At 36.2% G+C, this 19,433-nt stretch overlaps 1 protein-coding gene across 1 annotated transcript in view; it reads right to left on the reverse strand.

The window, feature by feature from the left end:
* Positions 1-8,153: 8,153 nt before the first annotated feature.
* The window catches only part of CUL5 (cullin 5), a 99,851-nt gene continuing 88,571 nt past the window's right edge, over positions 8,154-19,433 (reverse strand). Inside the window, exons 14-19 of the mRNA XM_057552908.1 lie at positions 18,476-18,599; positions 17,995-18,170; positions 17,267-17,428; positions 16,389-16,507; positions 15,644-15,767; positions 8,154-11,760 (exon numbers count right to left, since the gene is read on the reverse strand). Coding sequence (XP_057408891.1) covers positions 11,566-11,760; positions 15,644-15,767; positions 16,389-16,507; positions 17,267-17,428; positions 17,995-18,170; positions 18,476-18,599 — 900 coding nt within the window. The 3' untranslated portion in view covers positions 8,154-11,565. The remainder of the gene's footprint in view (positions 11,761-15,643; positions 15,768-16,388; positions 16,508-17,266; positions 17,429-17,994; positions 18,171-18,475; positions 18,600-19,433) is intronic.

Below are 19,433 nucleotides of genomic sequence, written 5' to 3' on the forward strand. Positions count from 1 at the left end.
AGCAAGAGAACAGCCATCTTGGGTGGCCTAATCATACAATTAGCCTACCCTACAAGCTCTTCTTTCAATATGACTCATGCTCACTCCTCCAACCAGAGGTGGGGTTGGTGTTCCCTCCCCTTGAATCTGACTGCCCTGACCGTGGAGTATCACAGAAGTGAGGTATGTGACCTCCCAGGCTAGGTCTAGCTAGAAATATGGATTAAAAAAAGCTCTCTGGGGCTTCCCTGGTGGTGCAGTGGTTGAGAGTCTGCCTGCTAGTGCAGGGGACGTGGGTTCGCACCCTGGTCTGGGAGGATCCCACATGCCGTGGAGCAGCTAGGCCCCGTGAGCCACAACTGCTGAGCCTGTGCGTCTGGAGCCTGTGCTCCGCAACAAGAGAGGCCACAATAGTGAGAGGCCCGCGCACTGCGATGAAAAGTGGCCCCCGCTTGCCGCAACAACAGAAAGCCCTAGCACAGAAACGAAGACCCAACATAGCAATCAATCAATCAATCAATCAAATCTTTAAAAAAAAAAAAAAAAAAAGCTCTCTGATGATTTCCAGTCCCAGCCTTCAACCTTCCCAGCTGAGACCCCAGACATCATGGAGCAGAGACCAGCCATCCCTTCCTGTGCCCTGTCTGAATTCATGATCCACAGAAACAAGAGAAAATAAATGGCTATTGTTTTAAGCCACTATGTTTTGGGGTCATTTTTACACAGCAATAGATAAATACAGCACCCCTATCTTTACTTTCCCAATCACCGTAGGTTGGTCCCTTACAGTGGTGTGTAATACCTTCACCTACCAGATCCTCTATAATCAATAGGTCACCAAGTCCTGCCTCCTTCCTTTGAACGTCACACTCAAGCCTTCTCTCTTGCTGACCCTACTGTAGGCCAAGCACAAACCTTTTCGTACCTACTGCTTTAATGGCTGTGAAAGGAAATCATTACAATGTGTACCAGTGCTGAAATTGTGTTTGTGTGTGTGTGTGTGTTTGTGCATGTGTGTGAAATGTACAAGATACATCAGATCTTTATCTGAAAAATTTAAAGAAATAACTGAGAAAATTAAACAGCTAGTCTGGCCTAATAAACAGAGGCCAAGCAGAGGCCACCTAACTACACTAGGTGAACAAACAGCAAAAGATGACTGGTTATAATAATAGGTCCTTACATAGTTCTTAGTATGGGGCATTTCTTTCACTGTTTAATTCTTTTAATCCTCACAAAACCCCAATGAATTAGGGAGCTCTGTTACTCATATTTTATAGATGAGGAAACTTAGATTCCTTAAATTGTCTAAGGTCACAGAGCAAGTAATTAGTGACAGAGCTACAATTTGAACCCAGGCTGTCTGGTTGCCAGAACTAGGCTCTTAACCTCTACACTAGTTTTGCCTTAGGAGAGACTTGCCTTAGAAGCACAGGGGTCAGCTTTGGACAATTCTGCTGTCAAAAGCACTATCAGGAAATATTGTCACTATGTTGGACAGGATGACTTCTAGAGAAGTTGGGAGAGAAGGAGAGCAAATTTACTCCTGAGCTACAGCAGATAGCTTCCCTTCAAACTAAAATTCAGAAAAATAAGAAGGCCAAAATGTAGTTAATCATTTAAGAATCTAGGAATTTGAAAAGTCAAGGTTTTTTTTAAGAAAATAGGGAAATTCACTGCAACAAGAATAATTGTAGCACTTGAGTGGCTTACACTTAGACTCCTAAATAAATAAAATCTAACTCTGATCTTTATTTACATTTATCCAAAAAATTTAATTAGGAACCCATTCAGGATTAAAGCATAGAATTGGGAGTTAGGGCAAAGAGGTAATTGTTGACGGTATTAAATAGATGAAATTACCCAAAGAGTCTACAGAGAAAGAAACTTGGGGAACACCTGCATTTAGGTGGAGGAAGAGGCCTCACCAAAGTAGATGGAGCAAGAATTATAAAAAGAAAGGTAGCAGAGAATCAGATTATGCTGTGAGCTGTGTCATGCTGCACCCTCCGCCTCCACTTCTTTATACATCTGTGATAATCCCCATTCACACCCTGGATGTGAAGCCATAAGCACCCCGAGGGGAAGCAGAACCAAAGCAAACAGACAACAGGACACTGAACTTTTTATTCCAGAATTCTAAAGTCACAGTTCAGGTAAAAGACACCAAATATTTGAAGTCCATTTTTCCTACCCCTACCCAATACTAGTTAAGTAGAACTCAGGGGAGAAAGGCTAGAGCTGGAGGGGAAGCCAGAGGATCAGCCTCTGAGGAGTGTCCCTGATCTCTGTCTCCTCCTGCAGCCCAGCCACAGGGGAATGTGACATTAGAATCATCCCCTCTACACACACACACACACACACACACACAGGATAAATTCAGTGGTATGAGGGAGAGTAGATCTCAGTTCCCTGATTCAAACCAGCTTGTCTGAAAAGGTAGCCCACCTGAGCACTCGAGGATAAATGGAAGATTGCTTAGGGTGCTTGGATATGAGGAGCCTAAGGTAGCCTCACAGAAAGTCCCCATGACCCAAAGAGCCCCCCATGGGTGGGCTAAATGGGTGATTTTCCTGTTACACCTGTGAAGAGTACAGAAGTCAGCTGAACGGGAGCTGGTGATCCTCAAGAGGCTCCACTGTTGGGAAACTGGGCCTCACCATACAAGTCATACAGGCGTTACCATGCTGGATATGAGGCAGACCAGGACGATGTGATACCCAGAGTAGAAGGGGTGAGGGGAACAATCCTGAAAGGGACAAACATTTAACTTAAAATGTATGAAAAGATAACTGAATTTGACTGAGTTTAGGTGAAAATGACTAGATTAAAATTTCTTCCAGGAGATAGAAATGAAGTGCTTGAATAAAAAAAAAGATTAAGTCCAGTTTAGAGAGAATTTAAAGCTTCTTTTTTTTTTTTTTTTTGCATATCTGAATTTGTAGCTTCAAGTCATCATTCCTATCACATTAGGTAACATAGTGTCTGAACACAGAGTCATTAATGAAGACTACATCTTTCGAAATGTACCTCATCTTAGATTCTAAGTTAACTACATTTGTTAGAGACCTAGCCAATAAGTGTAAATGGAGTCTTATGTCTTGGAAAGTATACTATCAGTATTGACAAAATAAACTTTTTGGCCTCTTCCTCTTTATAAATGTCCATAACTATAGTCATAAGCCCCAGAGTGCTTTTCTAAAAGTATAAGTTAGTTTTAGGAACATTAGAATAATATTTTCATAGCAGGGAACAAAGTGGAAAATAAACAATTTCCTTAAGAGTTTAGAAAAAATGCATGTATTAGATTCACAATACAAGGATATTTGTTATTCACTTCTAATTAAATTCCTCTATAACAAGTAACTTCTATCATAGTTAGTCTGTTGGAATAACTCATTGTACTAGGTTGACTAGTGTCCCCCACAAATCCTGCCTGTGAATGACTCTATTTGGAAATAGGGTTTTTGCAGATGCAATCAAGTTAAGATGAGGTCATACTGAATTAGGGTGGGCCCTAAACTAAATACAATGACTGGTGTCCTTATAACAAGAAAGGACACACACAGTGAGAGGGCCATGTGGAGGAGGCAGAGACTGGAGAGATGCACCTACAAAAAATGAACCACCAAGGAATTCCAACAACCACCAGAAGCTAGGAGAGAAGCATGGAATAGATTCTCCCTTAGACCCTACAGAAGGTACCAACCCTGCCAACACCTGGATTTCAGACTTCTAGCCTCCAGAACTGTGAGAGAATAAATTTCTGTTTGTGGTACTTTGTTATGGCAGCCATAGGAAACTAATGTACACATCCTGAGTAAAATTACATACGTCATTTCCTTATGTTTTCTAATTATATACCCCACAAAACATCTCCTTTCTTGAAATCCTGGGAAGGACAGTGTCAAGAGCTTCTTTAGCAGACATTTAGAAATGTTTGTACCCCATTGTTGAAATAATTTTCCAAGCCCAGGGTGAAGCTCCTCCTGCGTCGGGTGCCATGTCAGCAAACTGAAACTCAGATAATTTTCATGTCCCCGTAAATGCTTCACTTGACCAGAAATAGAGTATATCAAACCAGCCAATTCCCAACTGCCAAGAATTTTTAATAACTTCTTTGTTCTAAGTAAGGTCAGATATGCAACCTTAGACAATTAACTTAAACCAAATACTCTTTCCTTATTCCCTGATTGACCTGCTAGCCTTATAAGGAAGTCCCTGACCTCCAAGCCAATTATGCTGTTTCCACTTTGCCACTTCTAAAGCTCTATAAAACTCGCTCTTGCCCCAAATCCCTCAGCAAGAGTGCTCCGCTGCTTGTAAGGCACTGTACTCCCCCAAATCCATGGGGAGTACAAGTTTTCCCTTGAATAAAGGATATCAAACTCGTTATTAAATTGTCCTGTTTTTGTCATCTGACAACATGTATTCAACAAGAAAATGATTACAGTAGGACGATGGCGCAACAGGAGAGTTCCTAAAAATAACTTTCATATGATTTATCTTGGGGTTTAGAACAAAAAGACACAAAAGAAGATATTTTAGGAAGTTCTTAATGAGTGTAAGACAGAAGTCCTACTTGTCCCACGAATGACTTTTGGGCTTGTTACATGTTCCTCCACCTTTAGGAGGTCTGCTCAACAGTGGCTCCCAAGCCTTTCAATTCAATTTTACAAGTAGTGGGCCCCTAACTGAGCAAGGAACTGCACTAAAAAATGTGGGAAATTTTTTAAATGATGAAAGTCCTTTTCCTGCTTTTATGTTTTAGATTTGGAGTGGCTCCTCAGCCACAGGCTAAAAGGAATGACCCAATTCACATCTGCTGCTGTCTTAGGCCTCAGACATTGAGGTATGAGCTCAATTAAGAGAAAAATTAGAGCTAGGCCAGTGGTCCAGAAATGCCACAGATTTAAAGCAAACATAATCTTACTGACCACTACTTATCACTCAGTACATTTAGTCTACTTCCAAACGTAGGCTAAGAAGCAACCCAACAGCTAGTCCCTACCTACTTCACCTGGTACAAGCATACTATGAAATGTTCTTATTCATTCAGTGAACACAGAAGTAAAGGCGAACAAAGGTCAGATTCTAGAGATAATACATACCTAGAATCAATAATGTGGTGTGGGGAGGGGTCAATAGACAGTCAAATGAAGGTTGCTAACCTGGAAGATGGAGATAGTTAAGTGGAGCAAGTCTGTGATGGATGATGAGATGTTCAAGAAATACCTGGAAATTCATGTTGATCTTGAGAGCAGTTGCAGACAGTCTGGAGCATCAACATGCAGATGGTGGTTGAAGCCACAGAGGGAGATAAAATTACCCAGGAAGAGTATGTAGCTCAGCAAGAGTAGAAATGGAGATGAAATCCTGGGATGTGCAGGCAGAGGAAGAGCCAGAGAATGAGACTGAGAAAACTAAGAGAGATAAGTGTGGGACCAGGAAAGAATGGTATCTTTGAAGCCAAGAGATGAACCAAATTCAATAACCAGGAGTGTTCAAGGTGCAAATGCTGTAAGGAGGTCAAGTAAGAGGAAGATTGAAAATGAGCCTTCTGATTAAGCAATAGGAGGTCACTGATGACCTTGGCAAGAGGACCAGTGGGGACATAAGCCAATGAGTACTAAGCAGAAGAAACAGAGACAGACTGTGGACTATTCTTTCAAGATGTTTAGCAGAAAATGGAGGAAGGAGGAAAACAAGGTCATAACTTGACCAAGGTAGGGGAAGGCATTTTTTTAAGGATGGCGGATACTTGAATATGGTTGTAAGCCAGTGGTTCTCAAACTTCGGTGCGTCAGCATCACCTGGAAGGCTTATTAAAATTCAGATCGCTGAACCCCCCCGAAGACTTTCTGAATCAGTAGGTCTGGGGTGGAGCTCAAGAACTTGCATTTCCAACAAGTTCTCGAGTGATGATAATGCTGCTGGTCTGTGGACCAAAACTTTGAGAACCCCCGTTGGAGGCTAAGGAGGAAATAACTAATAAAAGGATGTTTGGAAGATATAGGAAATGTAGGTATTTTGGAGCAAAACACAGAAGCAGAAGGAATTCAGTGAAAAGATTAAAAAAAACAGTTGGCCTCGAGTAAGAAGTGAGGCAGCCCTTCCTCTGAGATAGGTAGGCAGATGAAAATGGGCACTGTTAGAGGTAAAGTTTAGCGGTAGAGAAAGCAAGTTATGAAAGTGCATGCCTGAAAGCTTTATTTTATTTTCTCTGCTTATATTCCCAAAGTAAGGTCATCTGCTGAGAATGGAGGAGGTAAGGTAGAGTAGGGGGAAAGAAAATTACACACTTAGCAGCCATAGGAAAAGGGCCTTGTAAAGGTAGTCCCAAGCCCCACCCTTTCTTAGAGGTATGATAATTGTGGTCTCTTAACAGGAGTGTTAATTTTCAAACCTGGCTTGTTGCAAAGTTGGCTCTTTCCTCTCTGCCTTCCTGGTTCCCACTGCTACCCTTCAACCATCAACCACTGTCAAAGAAACATCTAAGTAGTATCAGTCTGCTTCAGCAACCACAATAATAATAAAATATTGCATTTATCATTAATGAAAATAGCAAACCCCAATAACACCCAGGGAAGTCTCCTGTCATTCTTTAGATAAAAACAGCCAAAAACTAGTATAGATCTAAGTTTGGATCAGCACTTGTGACATCAGGCTGCTACCAATTCAGAGAGCAGGCTGCTACGTACTCTCTTTACCCGCTGTGGGATCTCACTCTCAAAGGTTTTTAATCTTGAGTGTTGGAATACTTAAAATTTATACACAGAATTGTTCGTATGTTTATATGCATGTCTTTTTCTTTAATCAGATGCTCATAGAAGTCTGTAACTCCTCAACAGTCTAAGACCCCTGTTCCAGACTGTCCATTGGTTAAAACAGAAGTTTAGTGACATGCAAAGTCCGTATTTGATTTTACAGTCTAGAACAGGCAATTAGAAAATAAACTCTTCCCATTTAAAACAAAGTGTTAAACTCTACTCTGTTCTCAGGCACACACGCCTCATTCATTCGATCCACACTTGAATGCCTTCTGTGTGCCAGACACGTTTCTTTTTGCATTCAGTTTTAGCAGGACTGGATTCAACCTTGGATATTTAGGGGATTCTCTTTGAGAAAAATAATATAAATCACAAATACAAAACTCTAAGGGCCCCTCCCAGCGCCTTGGGAGACATGTGCAAGTAAGGGGCCCAGAAGCTTCTGCCTAAGTTTCTATGCCTAACCTGTTTCTAGGTTCTGGGGAATCTTAAACTGAGGCCACACTTTTCTCTGCCTTCATTTCCAAGTCAATTTCCCCCCACTCCCAAATCCCAGAAAGTCCAAGGTTGATTTTAGGGTCATTATGAAGTGCTAAAGACTGAATGTCTGTCTCTCTCCAAAAATCATATGTTGAAACCTAATCGCCAATGTGATGTTATTGGGAAGTGTGGCCTTTACTTGGGGAGGTAATTAGGTCACGAGAGTGGAGCCCTTGTGAATGGGATTAGTGCCTTTATAAAGGAGACCCAGAGCTCTCTAAACCCTCTTTCTGCCATGTGAGGACACAGTGAGAAGTCAGCAGTCTGCAAACTGAAAGAGGTTCCTCACCAGAACCAACCATGCTGGCACTCTGATCTCAGACTTTGAGCCTGCAGAACTATGAGAAATAAATTTCTGTTGGTTTATAAGTCATGCAGTCTATGGTACTGTGTTACAACCACCAAGACTAAGGCACAGTCCATCTTCATAACCTTATTACAACTATCTCTAGCTTTGAAATTTAAATATTCACAAACTTCCAAAAATATACAAAACATGAAATAATTTGTTTTATACTTTTTACTTTTGTCTGATATAAAATTTAAATTTTGGTTATGACATGACCTATCTAAATGGATGAATGAATGCATTAATCACTTTCAGGTTTGAAAATTCTGACCTCTTCCAGGCATGATAGCCCTATGCCATCATCAATGGAAAAGCTACATTCCTGTTAGCTTTCATTTTGAACTAGATTTTGAAATTTAAAAGAAGTAAGTGGGTTACTTTTTGTATTTCTGATTCCTAAGGCTGGCTAAGATTTACTATTTCACAATTAAATATATAAATATACCTATTATAAAAATTTTAACTAAACTCTTAGAAACTATTTTACAGTAGAACATCAACATTTTCTTGATAGGTGAAAGCTTTTATATTACATTTTTATTTTGCAAGAAAATAAATTATACAACTTAAAAAATAAAATCCAAAAATTAAGCAGTTCATCAAAATATTTCAGCCTACTGCATACAGAAACTGCTACCATTTAAAATTGTACAGCATTATCATCTCAGTATGTAGTGGCACACATTCAAAACTGTATATACGAGGATAGATTACAACTTAGGAACTCAAATTTGTTCAACACTCCAGACAACATATATAGTGTAGATGACAGGAAAGCTCTCATTGTAATGTTTATTTCACAAACATGACATTGGAAGAGTTTATAAGATAGCATCCCAGTCATTTACATGAAAATAGAAAAAACAAGCTTGAGTTTAAGATAGCAAATCTTTCTGGAAAACTAGCAAAACTTTCACCCAAATTGAATTTTTAAAATTTACCCTTTGAGCAGGGCCAATGACATCCTACTGCAAATAATACAAAATACTTTTAAACTGCTCCGGTCATAGTTTGTATTAAATTTAATAAAAGGTAAAAATAAGAAAGCTAACATTTCATTTTTGGAAATTTTAACATTTATGCACAAAATAAGAGAAAGAGACTTAAAGTTTGCCAGAATGCAGGGACCCCTCCAATAAATGTAAAAATTGGAAGACTTCAGAATTTATTTCAAGATACTCATTAAATCATTAGAACAGTAATACTCTAAATATTTAACTCATTGTAAGCATTAAAATTGTTCTGTATTTTCACTTTGTAAGTTTTGTTTCATATCTACTTACTCTGGCAATGAGATGGCAATAAAGGTTAACATTTTCAAGATGGCTCCACCTTTATATTAGAAGATGAATGTTCAAATCTTAACCTCTGAAGTGTCCTATTGCCATACTGCTCATGAAAAAAATATATGCATATATATGTATATATTTTTCCCCTTAACTATGTCAGAGTTCATCCCTGCTCAGATAGCACTAATTTTAAGTGCACATTAGAGAAAAGGGACTTAGTAATAAAGGATACTAACTGTGATTCTGTATCTTTAGCAAATTGCTGGTAGTTTTTTTCCAGATCCTTTTTTTTTTAAATTAGCAAATCTGTTGTCAAAATATATCTAAAGAAAATTCAACAATGGTATAGGCACCTTGTCAACTAAATGGTTTTCATAAACACCAAAAAGTAGTCAGATAAACTTTTCTATACATAATGAACAAAATGATGAAAAATGTAAGTCTACAGTATTTGTTGCTGTTCTATTCCCCAAAATACAACTAGGACATAATTAGCAATTTAAAAATTTATAAAATTTAATAGAAAACTTTGCTATGGATTTAGAGTTACCCACTTTTGCATTAAATTTGCCTTTATAAATCAAAACATCATGGCTCTCATTTTTAAATGACTAAAAAGATTAGAAATTCCAAAAAAAGTTCTGAGAACTATTCTGGTTTAAAACAACAATAAATCTTAAACTTTAAGAAATGGCCTGTAATTTTTCCTTCCATTGCTTCCTCCTTTGGCGCTCCTGTATCGGACAAGCAAATATGCCAATACCAAACTATTTGTTAAACGTAAGGGCCACAATTATTACCAAATTATCAGTTCTTAAAAATTTTGAATTTACCCATTGTTAACAGTCATCTAATTAGAGAAAACAGTGAGTGCTAATTTAGTTTAACCTTCACAATATGCTTGGTCTAATAACTCACATATGCTACCTTAGAGCTCAAATGTAAGATTTTAAATTAGAAACAAAATTCCAATTTCCTATGAGTTTCAGAATAGGCCTTTGACTACAGCCAGCAAAACCTTAAATGTTTTAAATTTGCTGTCCTTCAACAGGCAGCTCACAAAGTCTCTTGGGATTGGGGACAGATTCCATGAAATGCTCTTAAAAGCACTCTGTAATAATACTGTACGCCTTTCAACACTCTGGCACTCCATTTCCTACTATCATCAAAATAATTTAAAATATTACTTAATATCAAATAAAATATAAAATAATTTGCAAGAAAATTTGAAATGTGCACCACAATGAATAAAATCCATGTTGAGCCATTCTTTCCCAATGGGGAGTAAGTTTTTCTCTTTTAAGTTGTTCATGTCCTCAAGTCCTAAAATCTCCATTACTCTGGGTATTCAGTTGCCAGCAACTAGTAAGTTGCTACTTTGGATTGACTAAAAGGAACAAGGTAAGTGTTGACTTCTGAACATTTTTTAAATGTTTACTTTTAAAATATATAAATATATATGTACATATATTTGGCAAGTATACTGCTCATATTAAGATTGTAACAATTTTGCTTATGCTTTTCAGGTCTATGTTGTGGTTTTTCTCTTCCTCCTAGGTGACTGATACTTAATTATTACTTTTTAAAACAGAATGTGTTCCTTTCCAGAAACCTGAGGTTATAAATCCCTAATCATGAGACTTTAAAATGTCAAAATATTTCTATGCTACAGATTAAGAGGTCAGTTACATAACTGTATTATATTAAAGCAGGAGATTTGTCTTGTTTTTAATAAATTTGAATATGGCATAATAAATATTAAGTATATAAATATTAAGTGTCTTAGTAAACACTTAATATGCTTGTTTTGCTGTTTTGACTCTGCAATCGACCTACCTATCTCCATACATTTTTTAAAACAATTAAAATAATAATTAATATGAGCTTCACTTTTTCAAAACAAGCTCTCTTAGCCATGTAAGATTTGAAAAACTGTTCATCATTTAACAATAAACAACTAAGACAGTAGTCTCCTGCTTAAAAGAAAGCCAACATTTTTTAGTTGGAAAAATTTAATACCATTTTTAAGTCACCACTAAAATCCAGTTCCTATACTGAAGCAGTGTTTGAACATATAATTTGATACTATTATAAACTTATCTTTTCACCTATATCTGCCCTGTCCCAATGTTGTGTAGACCAGCTCACTCTTTTGCTCAAAAGAAACCAAGAGTGCTATTTCTAGTTTTAATTGCATTTTTTAAAACAAACGTTAACAGCATTTTTCAGCACACAAACATCTGAAGATCCTTCCTTGTGCAAGTACATTTTTGTAAGAGAGGAAAAAAAGAAAAAGAAAGAAAAAAAAAAGCAACAAGAACCCCACTTTCACCCTTCCCAACTGTATTTCTTCCGGTGGGTATAAATCAGATTTTTAAAAGTTCATAATGGGCTCTTCATGAATGCAAGTTTCTCCACAAAACGGCATGCTGTTAAAACAGAGTGTGCAACATGAAGGGAATGCCACCATGCTAACTAATGTGATTGGCAAAATATAGTTGTTTTGTTAGGTAAGGCAGAGATTTTAATATTTATGTAATCAAAGTCCAAATAAACCTTCCTCTAGCACAAACTGCAAGAACTTTCTGCCCAAGCACTCCAAAATTTGGGTTCTTAATATTGTCCATGATATTCAAAATTATGCCATATATATGAAAGTGTTGATATCAGATTCATCTCTTCTGATGTATTTGTGCTCTATTAGCCATTCTATTTGCTCTTTTATCATTTTCTTTTGTGGCAAGAACATGTTTTTCAAAATTTCTACTAATTCAGTCTGCAGCTGAGCATTACTAATTTTCTTTCTCATCTTCATTATTTGTATGATAGCTTCCTAAAAGAAAAAATAAAAATGAAAAATTATTTTAAGTAAAACAAAACAAAAAATGACTTTTAATGTATTTTATCTTCTATCCAATACCTATCCAAATGATTAGCAATCACTAGATTAATCTTGAGACCAGTATCTTTTTTTCACTCTGAAAAATAAAATCTGCATACTATGGAGATTTTAAAAAATGAGGAAAAACAAAATTACCCATAACTTCCCTGCTGAAAAGAAAATCACACTTAAGGTTTTGGTGTATTTCCTTTCATTCCTTCGTATCCACACTATGTACATTTAAAAAGTTTATTTTACCTGTGAACACAACATGTATATAACCTGGTATTGTGTTAAGAATCAACTATCAACTAAGATACAACAAACCCCTTACACATACTTTTTCCCTTGTATTCACAGTTACTTCTTTGTATAGCAGTAGAGGCCAGTTGCTGTCTGTTTCAAAAATTAATAATTACTATTCTTTAAAAATTTATCAGATTAATAAACTGTACTTGTTATAAGTATCTTCAGTTTGTACTGACTCAATTAAATGGTTTTAACTTTCTGTAGGAGTAAGCACTTTTCATCTAAATCAATTTTATCAATAGCTTCCTTGATGATTTCTTTAATTACTATTATTCTTTTAATAAGGAAAATTAGAAAATTACTACATATTTTCTCTTTTGCCTTTTCCAGTACAAGGTGTCTGCTTAGTCAACAAAAGGCATTCATCTGCCTTAGTGGAAGTTAGAATTCATTATAAAAGAAATGTGAAAACAAAAAAGGAATCAATATTTGCTTTTTAACATTGAAAATGGAGTTTGGCTACAAGGCAATAAGGCTTGGGAGTCAGGTACTACTCAGTATGAGAAAAGTATACCTTCAACTTCCCCTGTACAGATATGAGGATTCCTACACTGCCACTAGGAGGTCAGGTGAATTACTCCCAATGTCAGTATGTCCAGATCCAGGCTCTTGATCACAGGGGTTTATGTCAAGGGTCCAGAAAGAAAGAAGGAAGATGGAAAAAGTATGTCCCCCTACAGGCACTTGTACATTACAGAAACCAGTAAGTAGGAGAGAAACAACTGTAAATATTCCAATTTCTCCTATTCTAGCTTTGGTAGAGGTGAAGATGGCTGTGTTAGAGATGTTAAGAGAAAAACAGAGGAGTTCTGGCCCTGGCCCCAATTTAATAGGTTGGAGGTCACTTGAAAAGTGGCATGATATGATGGAAGTAATTTGCCCTCCTGAATTTCTCTCAGTTCCCATATGATGCAGATAGAGTTTAGAGCCAATGGACCTGCCACAGGGCCTTCAGTGTCAGGAGAGGGCGATCCTGTAACAGCAGATGACAACAGCGTGCCATGTAGGCCAAGGGCCACAAAGAAGACGTAGCAGAGGCTCAGAGGGCTCAAGAGCTCAGTAAGAGCCGAGGACAGGCAGCCAGAACAGGAAAGAGGCCACGTGGTCCTTACCCACTGGAAAAAGAAGAAACCATAGTTCATCTGCTACAGACATCAGCAATAGATAGCAATAGAAAGTCAAATTCCCATAGGTGACAGATAAAGCACTCTAGAGATGACAGATAAAGCACTCTAGAGCTGACAAGACCAAAAACCCAGAACACTGTTACAACTGTATAGATAGGACAATCCCTTCACTGTCACTATGAAGTCAAGTGAATTTCTCTCAACCTCAATACATGCAGATGCCATCTGTGAAAACAGCAAAGAACAGGGATGGGTGGAGTAGAATCAGGGAGAAATAAGAAAGTCTGAGCATTACCTAAAGGGATAGCTTGGATTAGCGGATTGAGCATAATTATGAATCAGTTTTAGACAAAACAAAAAAACTTCATTTTCTTTGCACATCTTATAGTATGACTATACCTGCCCATTCTACTTCATATCTCAACTCTAATCCATCTGTATTTATCCTGCTGTAGCCATAAACTAAGACTATATCATGCTTTTTCCTCCCAGAAGTAAAATTTTCCAAAATCTCTTATTGAATAATACATTCTCTTTTCATGGGCCATGGAAATTATTTCCTTTATTGCAAAGTTCATCTACACTTACATAGGAGGTTTAATTCTGAGCTATTTTCTTCTATTAATCTGTATGTTATGCTATTTTATTTTTGTAGATATTTTAATAAGTTTTAATATTTGGCAAGGCAAGTTCCACCACCATTAACACCTTATTTTTTTAAGGTTCTCAATCACTCTCATCTATTTGTTCTTTCTGATAAAACTGAGACTCAATTTTTAAAATTCCAAAAATATTCCTAGTTGAATTTTTATATGAAATTCAGTAGACTTGTTACTAGTATGGGAAGTTATTCAGCCTTATCATTAAAAAATATGGTATTTCGGACTTCCCTGGTGGCACAGTGGTTAAGAATCCATCTGCCAATGCAGGGGACACAGGTTTGATCCCTGGTCCGGGACGATCCCACATGCTACGGAGCAACTAAGCCTGTGCACCACAACTACTGAGCCTGCGCTCTAGAGCCTGTGAGCCACAATTACTGAGCCCACACGCCGCAACTACTGAAGCCCGTGCGCTCTAGGACCCACGTGCCGCAACTACTGAGCCCGTGTGCTGCAGCTACTGAAGCCCGTGCGCCTAAAGCCTGTGCTCCACAACAAGAGAAGCCACCACAATGAGAAGCCCGTGCCCTGCAACAAAGAGTAGCCCCCGCTCATCGCAACTAGAGAAAGCCCACACACAGCAACAAAGACCCAAAGCAGCCAAAAAAAAAAAAAACAACAAATGGTAATTCATGTTAAAAAGAAGCCAGATACAAAGAGTACACTGTCTGATTCCATGTATATGAAGACCGAGAACAGGCAAAACAAAGCAATGGTGATAGGAATCAGGTGGGTTGAAGAGGGAGATTGGCTGAATGGAGACATGGGGAAATTACTGGAGTGATAGAAATGTTCTGTATTTTAATTGAGGTGATGGTCACACAGGTATACACATTTAGCAAAACACACTGAAAACTATGAAATATGTATTCTATTTTATGTAAGTTATACCTCAATTAAAAAATTCAGTAAGAAAAAAAGGAACATGATCTTTCTATTTATTCAAATCTCCTTTTGAATCTCTCAGGCAAAGCCCCCTCTCTTCATACAGGTCTAACACACTGCTTTTTAAAGAAATGCCTGTGAATTCTATGGTTTTTTCTTTTATTTTCTTAAATTTATTTATTTATTTGTTTATTGCTAAATAGAAAAGCATTTGATTTTTATTTATCTTTTCTCTGTTCCTTTATCATATTATATGATCTACAAGTAGTGAAAAATTTTAATCTTTTCTTCTTTTTTGTTTCATGCTTGATTGCACTGGCCAATAGTTTCAAACAATATTAAATGAAAACAGTAAAAGTGGGACAACTTGCTTTTAATAAGACTATTTCTAAAGTTAAAACAGTCATACATTAGTTTGCAATAGGTATTCTTTATCATGTTCAGAAGGTATAATCCTAGTTTTAAAATATGTTTTTTAAAGTGTCCCTAATTTCCCATTACAATGGAATTAGAAGTGTTAAAATTAAATTTTAAATACTCAATCCTAGAATCGTACTTGTTGTTGATATACATTTATTCTCTTTGACATGCAGTCAGAGAAGTCTAACCTAAAACCAAGGTTTTGCCCAACCAACAGAACCTACCAGAGACCACCAAGTCATATAGACATCTCTTTGAGCAACTAAGAGAATGTTACTAATACAATTTTTAAATTTCAGTAAATTGAAAATTAGCTCTTCTGTATGAAAAGTCTGAGTACCTACATTCCTTTAATTTTAAAAAAAGATTTGAAGATTAAAAAAACAGCAACAGTTTTTCAAAATTTAGACATTCTGTCTTAATATTACAAACCTGGGTTCTCAGTATTCTTAGTTGAACTATTCCTTCATTCTCTTCTTCTCTCATCCTTTCTGTAGTGAGCTGCAAGCGTCCAATCAAGTTGATTTTACCCCTTTTCTGAACTTTTGCATTTTTTCTATAAAAAACATTAAATCAAATAGTTTACAGTGAAAGCCCTTTTAAACATCATATTATAGCAACAATGTCTAAGAGAAAATACTTAGAAATAGTCTAAAAATTAATATCCAACACTGTTTAAGGGAAAAGTAACAAATAACCAACATGGAGCTTTATTAAAATGAACCCTATGATTTCCCTCAAACATGATAAAAGCTCTGTTAATAAGTGTGACTATGCTCCCTGTAATAACAAAGTTAATATAATTTATATTGCCATGAAAGTGATTAGATAATTGAAGATATGTGGGTTGTAATTCAACATTATCTTCTAACTGGATCTAAAGGAAACAGTACTCTGTGTGGATAAAGCTGCTTTAGGGTGCAAAAGGATGTTTAGTTTAAAGATGAAAAGCAATATAGTATGTCAGACACCAAAATGTATCCATGAAAAATATGTAAAGAAATAATAAACATCTCTAGTTCATTAATATGTTCAATAAACTAAATGGCATAAATCTAAAGTGATGACAGCATACAGATGTTTTAAATATCATGTAAGGAAAATTATTTTGCTAAAAATAAAACATTAAAATTCAAACAAGGTATTTTTATTTTAGATCAATCAACATAAACCTTACATTAAACTGAACTCCTGGTTCACTGAGAAGAGGGTACCTTCTGTAAAGTCTTTGGGTGAGTTGACTTGAGGTTCATACAATAAAACTTGCCGTTTGAGCTTTGGAAAAGCTACTAAAGACTATGAAGAGTAAAGAGAAAACAATTAGCTTCTATAAACACTATGGAACACCAAGATCAATTCTACAACATGACCAATATAGGTGAGAAAAAATTATGAGCACAAATTCATAATTCAAAGTTTTATTTGGTACTTCCATGAATATACCAATGTAAATGCATAATGAGGAAAGAGAATGAGGAGAAAAGAGTTGGTTATGAGGAAGCAATAAATGCTCTCTTTACAATAAGACAACCAAAAAAACCAGAACAACAACAAACTAGAGGGATTGGTCATATATGACCACAGCAAACATCACTGCCGGTTATAAATCAGCTGTTTCTCTCTAGGTAATAATTTATTTTGGAACTTTTAACAGGCATATGGAGTAGGAGGTAAAATGTAGTTTTGAACAGGAGGCTAATAAGTACATTTTACAGGGCCTCAAAAGGACCAAAGTCTTCTTATTCTTAGAATTTTGGTTATCATAAAAATCTTTGAACACATTTTCAATATGAAATCTTTGGTCATGCTCTTCACAGGCAACATTTAAATACCAACTCAATCTCTTTCTTTCTCTCTCTCTTGCCATTCTCTGTCTTAGTAACTTGCTTATTTTCAATTTTTTTTTCCGTAAATACCTCACTAGTGTATTTTTCTTGCTTAAAAGTCATTTGAGTATTATGAATTCATAAATTTATTATAACACAAGCCAACACATGTTTCCTGCTATGTGAGAGGATGCAATGTTAAAAACAAAAAACATAAAAACAAACCAACCCATAAAGTCCTTCTAAGCTCAGCATCAGGGAGTTCAGTTGCAAGTTTTAGATTTTCAAAGCTGATTTTCTCTCTGGGTCTTTGGTTCCATGCAAACAATACAGCCAGCTGAAATGTTGTTACCTCCAAATCATATTGACCTACTTCATTCTTAAACGTTATCTATAATAGATAAAATAGTTAAAAAAATAAGAATCTCTTCGTGATGATTACCATCTATCTACTATAATATCTCTTATATGAGATTATATACAAAAAGACTGCGAGTTGTCTTTCAATATCCATTCTTCCTTTCTTACATGGTAATAAAAATTTTAGCAGACTTTAATGACTGTCCAGAATAAAGGCTCACCTCCCAGCTTTCCTGAGCAAAAATGTGGCCATGTGACTAAGTTCTGGCCAATGAGATTTGAGTGGAATTAATGGGGGAAACTTCTAGAAGTTGCTGTTCAAGGAAGCTATACCCTCACATCTTTCCCTTCCTGTTGGGCTGGAAGACAGACATAGTGAGAGGATCATATTGGATTCTGCAGGCAAGGGAATACCTTAAGGATGGTGCTGTAACCAGAAGTCTATGTCCCTAACAACTTCATGGAACAGATCTACTATACCTGCTCAAACTTTCACTTGTGAGAGAAGGAAAGATCTATCTTGTTTAAACAAATCTTATTTGGAGTCCTGCTACTTTCAGCCAAACCAATATCTGAACTAACACACCATCTACTTACAATTCCATTTGACATGAGATGATGCCAATGTAATTTTCTACCACTATGGTTTTTTTTGTAGAATTCTTCTACTTCGGGTATCAAATCCTCCAGTTCAGTAGGAAGTGAGACAAAGACTTTTTCAGAGCTTCTTGACCAGGCACCAGCATTCAGAATTTTTATATTAACTGAATCAGCTATAGGAAAGTATATCAGAAAATATAAAGCAAATAATCTTGACAATGGGTAAAATTCAAAATACATACACAGAGGATAAGCTTTGGTGAAAAATAAGACTCTAAAGATTTTGTTAAAAGTGTCTTTCTGTTTCAAAATAAGAATTAGTAAATCTAAATTCTGTTTTGTAGGATATTTTCAAGGAATGTGGACTTTGAAACATCTTTGTCTCTATTACTGCTTAGTTTTATTTTTAATTCACTAGAAAACAAAGATATTCTTTTGTAAAATGTTTAAAAAAATGTATGTAATTATAAAGTAATACCTGGTAAAGCCAATTTATTATTTTTGTGCATTTCCTTAAAAGCTTGGTTCAAATCTTCAGATACTTTAATGTCCTGAAACATTCTAGCAAGCTTGTTTACATAATCTGCTGGCATACCAACTTCCTATGAAAACCAAAGACAGAAGAAGTAATAAATAATATATAATCTGATATAGTATTAGGAAAAATTTTAATGGAAAACTAAGTTTTAGATGCTTTAATACAAAATTCTTCTTCTCTCTTATATTTATAGAATGTTTATATCTAATACCTATTAAATTTGATTCTTAGAACCTAAACAGAATATACAGGCAATCCTGGTTTTCTGTGCATGATTCCAATATCCATGAATTTCAGTTACCACAGTATAGTTAAAGAACACCAGTACCCCAACAACACTATTCAACTTTCAATTACCATTATATATTAAACGTGAGTTATGCATAAAGCACAAATTTCACTTCTAGCTCCTCAATCTACAAATCACAAACAAATAACAGAGCACATCATATCAGTGACCAATCACAATATTTCTTTCAAAATCTGTTAGTCATCTGTTTATTCAATTCACCCACAGACAGCAAAGCATGTAGCTTTGTTGCATCCATGTCTTCCACTGATAAATCCACATGACATTTTACAAAAACGGATAACTGAAAGAGGTAATTGGTCAAGAAAGATGATAAAAGTACACCAAAAAAAAAAAAAAAAAAGAAGAAAAGGAAAGGAAAGGAAAGAAAAGGAAGGGAGGGAGAGAGGCAGGCAGACAGGCAGGCAGGCAGGCAGGAAGGAAGGGAATAATGTTGGAAATGAAAATAAAATAGAACACAAATGGAGTTTCTGAAGAAAGAGCTAACTGTGGTTGTAATGTTTGTTGATAATGCCAATGCTGAAGAGTCTAAATATGCAGGTACAAGGAACTTAATGAAGGCAAATTATCAACATAAATGAGAAAAGT

Source organism: Balaenoptera acutorostrata, chromosome 9 (assembly GCF_949987535.1).
Source record: "Balaenoptera acutorostrata chromosome 9, mBalAcu1.1, whole genome shotgun sequence".
Lineage (NCBI taxonomy): Eukaryota > Metazoa > Chordata > Mammalia > Artiodactyla > Balaenopteridae > Balaenoptera > Balaenoptera acutorostrata.